This window comes from Nicotiana tomentosiformis, chromosome 3 (genome assembly GCF_000390325.3).
Source record: "Nicotiana tomentosiformis chromosome 3, ASM39032v3, whole genome shotgun sequence".
NCBI classification, from domain to species: domain Eukaryota; kingdom Viridiplantae; phylum Streptophyta; class Magnoliopsida; order Solanales; family Solanaceae; genus Nicotiana; species Nicotiana tomentosiformis.
The window spans coordinates 51,703,559-51,707,789 of NC_090814.1; the positions used below are offsets into that span (position 1 = coordinate 51,703,559).

The following is a 4,231-nucleotide window of genomic DNA, read 5'->3' on the forward strand; positions in this document are numbered from 1 at the left end:
AGCTTTAGGTCTGGTGTGATTTAGTATTGAAAACAAGAGAGAGGGGCGGCTAATCATATCAAGAAAGAATAGAGAATTGTCGTGGGAAATTCATTCAACCAGTCTCCTTCTAATTGAGTTTTCCAATTTGTTAATCATCGAGTCGAGCTATATGGGAATTCCTAAGATCCATCTATTCCATGATCTGAACAATAGAGATCGTGTTTGAAAGTTTGTAGCAACAGATATTTGAGTCAAAAATAGTACTAGCTAGCTCATTTTTTGGATGAATCTTTCATATTAATCTTCACTTGTTTTACTATTACTCTTGTTACTATATATTGTCTCCCAAGCTAATTCAAGTCTTTCTTATATTGTGAAAGAAGCACTGCTCAAGAGGGACAATGCTAGTTTTGAGTAGTCTAATTAGTCATACTTTTAATATCTCTACGACTTCTGTTGCATTTCATGAAATGTTCCGTTTCTAATAAGTCCGGGCCAGGCCAGGGCAAGTAGTTGCATGACAAACCTTTTACACACTCACACTTTCAGAACTACTTTTGTGCTTGATTAATTTTTCAAATAACGTGTATCTTCTTCATCATCCCATTTTCTATCTTAAGTACCATTGTTGCTGCCACCATAGTTGTTTGTGAGAAAGTTTCCAACAACACCAAAATTCAACCACACTATCTAAACAACTAGCCGAAAATAATCGAGCAATAAATTGAGTTCAACAACCCAATAATCAACAAGACTCAATTGAATTTACAACCTTTTTTCAATACTCCAACAATGATGAATTCTAGATTTATTTTTACTAAACCTTCAATACTATTGTTAAAGCTTTAAATCTATCACAAATAAATGGTTTTCACAATATTTAGACAATAAACCAACAAAAATCGCTCAATTTTAGATCTAAAATTTTATGTTCTTTTAAAAATTCTATTTGGGGAAGAAGATGGGGAGGGTGGTCTGAGGAAGAAGACCAGAGGGAGGGGGAGGGGTTCTTCTGGAGAAGGGAGACAAAAAGTAAAATTTTTTACGGGCTTCACGCGCTTTTTTATGTGTGTAAACACGCAAGTGGTATCTAGTCAAAAGTAGTGTGTCTTAGACACACTTTTGAAAAGGTGAGTGTGTAAAAGGTTTTCCGTGAATGAGAGGTGTGTAACCGGGATTTCGCTACAAGGTTGATAAGTAAATTATGTATTTTGTTCATAAGAATAAACGTGGAAGTAGGGACCGCTAAGCATAGAAGTTACGGGTTCGGTCAAACTAAACAATTTTGGTTCAAATCCTATGTTTATCTTAAGAATATGTATAAATTATTATTTTAGAACCGTTTAAACTCTAGCTCCACCTTTGCTGCTGAGAGCCCAGACCCAGAATTCAGTGAAAATAATTAGTAATATCCAAAGAGCTTCTTTTACAAAATGAAAGATTGGTGCATATAGAATGTGTGTTATTCTTACCACAAAAAAACAAATGGGAAAGATGAAACTTTGAAGTGTTAGTTTGCGAATCAGTTTTAGAAGATTCACACTACAATTTTGTCAAGTGAAAAATACTTTTCGATGTCATTTTCTGTGACATACAACATAAATGTAACCTAATCTTGGGTCTGCAATAAACTCTAAAATGCGAAGATTCTTTGGCCCACCAAAAAATTTATAATGGAAAGAAATGAAGGCTATAGAAAAGCAAAGTCAAATTAATTCAAGGCTCCACCATTATCTTCTTTCTATTGATTTAGTAAATCTTCATGGACTTCCCAAGATTATAATATAACAAATATTCTCCAAAAGAATCTCTAGGGGAAAAATAAAAAATAAATAAGAGAGCCACAAAAGTTTAAACCATCCAACATCCTCAAAGAAGAATAGCATAAGCTTTTGTTCTCTTTTCTTCTTCTTCTTAAATTGACCCCTAATAATCTTTGCTAAAATATAAATACTAAAAGGGGCCATATGGAATTTTTTTCCACCTAAAAATCCCAAAGGGAATCATGATGCTGTTGCACTTCATCCCACTCCCCAAACTCAGCAATGTCTTCACACAAAACCATAGGATCGGTAAAAGGATAGGAGGGACAAGTGTATTCTCTAACAGGATCTCGTAATAACAAAGCCCCCGTTAGCTCCATCCACATTTTAGGTGAGTCCAATGGCGACTCATTAATCGCCTGAATTTGACTCGACGATAGACCTACCCTCACCGGGACCACCGTGCCACCACCGCCACAGCCACCGCTCTCGGGTGGCTCCGGAGTTTTCCTAATTTTGAACCTCATTGCTGCTTCATGAGCTGCCATTTGCACATCTTCAGGCTTAGAACTTGAGGGTTTTGGAAAACTATCGATTAATTCGGGGAAATTCAGTCTTGCTCTCTCGCCTTTTAGATGAAATGCAGCAACATCATAGGCTGCTGCAGCCATCTCCGGTGTCTCATAACTCCCTAGCCATATTCGTGTTTTCTTCCCCGGTTCACGTATCTCAGACACCCATTTCCCCCATTTTCTCTTCCTTACTCCTCTATACATTTGAATATTGCTACTTTCTTGATGATCTTCCATTTTCCTAGCAAGGTTACTCTTTTTTTTTCTTCTTGGTTGTGTTTTTTAAGATAACAAGGTTATGGACATGGAAGTGAGGGTTGAGGGAGAGGAATATATAGTTGAATTGACGAGTAAGAAGGAATGGGCACTTAGTTATAAGGTGTGAAGTGAGTTTCCACGTAGTTGCATGAAAGTGGATTAAAGTTGTATGACAGAATGAAGCAAAAAATAAAAAGCTAAAAAATAATAATTGATTTTGATGTTTCTCCATGTGTTTGATTTGGAGGGCTTTGATTGACCAGTAGGATGATGCCACGTATAAATATACTTAAGGGTTTTATTTTTTATTTGTGATAGGCCTCGCTGTCATCGTACATATGGATTCTTAAAGTATTAATAACGTAATTAACATGTAATATTATCCATGAATTTTAACTTAGAATAAATGAGGTCCGTGGTAGCTCAATTATTAGGAAAATATTTATACAGTAGATTCAAGAATAGCTTTTGGCGTTGACCACAAAGTTTATGAAGATATGCAGATTGTGTAGCAGGTGGTGAAATGTGGCATCTTAAGAAAAATCCAACATAAAAGTATATATATATATATATATATATATATATATATATATATATATATATATATATATATATACTGCCTCGAGTAGGTCCGTGTTATGTTATAAGACTTGTTAGTATGTTTGTAAAGGATCCCGAGGGACTCGGACATGTTTCAGATTGATTTCAGACCATTTTTCTTTATGTTTTCATCGCTGGTACCTGCTGGTTTCTGATGCCTCGATTGTCCTTCGCGATCGCGAAGAATGGTATGCGATCGCGTATAGGAAATCTGGACCTGGCCACTTTCTTCATCGTGTTCGCGATTGGATAGTTGCGTTCGCGTAGAGTTGGGACTGGTCTTCATCGCATTTGCATCTGCTTCTACGCGTTCGCGTAGTGTTTGGGGGATGAGATGCGTAGAGTACTCGTTATCTCTTCGCGTTTGCAAGGTTGCTTCCGCGAACGCGTGGTTCTGTCAGCCTTATGTATCGCGATCGCGAGTCTGTTGCTATAATCGCGTAGTGTATTTTCAGGAGCAGTGCATTTTCTCCTTCGCGATCGCGATGGTATTTTCGCGATCGCGATTCATTGATTCGTCTAGTGATTATAAGAACTCTATTTTTGGGGGTTTCAACCATTTAACATATTTAGAGCTTTGGTTGACTTTGGACTTTTGATTAAAGATTCCACCTTTATCGATTGGGTTTGTTTCCTTAGACATTAATTGATGTATTTGAGTTGATTTTGGCTAGAGTAATTGAGTTGTGATATATGTTAGAGACCACGTCTAGGCTATATGCTTATCCTGTTGGGACCCACTGAGGTCATTTCTGCTGTTGAGTTATTTGCTTATATTGCAATTACATACTTAGTCATACTCATTCATTTGCATATCATATCTCAGTCTGTGTTACCATTTATTGATACATCATATCATCATTTTTGGGCTGATTTTCATGACTTTGTGAGCCCGAGAGACTGGAGAGATTGATGACTGAGTTGAGGCCTAAGAACCAGAGTGTGAGAGATATTGATGGGATCGGGCTGCACGCCGTATCAGGTATTATTGATTCATGATGGGATCGAGTTGCATGCCGCATTAGGCTTTATTGATTCATGCTATGATTGGCTTAT

The 4,231-nt window shown here is 37.0% G+C and overlaps 1 protein-coding gene across 1 annotated transcript; it reads right to left on the bottom strand.

Moving 5' to 3' along the window:
- Positions 1–1,629: 1,629 nt before the first annotated feature.
- LOC104111698 (ethylene-responsive transcription factor ERF022-like) lies at positions 1,630–2,638 on the bottom strand. The gene has a single exon (XM_009621450.4). It carries the CDS (start codon positions 2,552–2,554, stop codon positions 1,967–1,969), a length of 588 nt encoding a protein of 195 aa, XP_009619745.1. The 5' UTR covers positions 2,555–2,638; the 3' UTR covers positions 1,630–1,966.
- Positions 2,639–4,231: the final 1,593 nt, after the last annotated feature.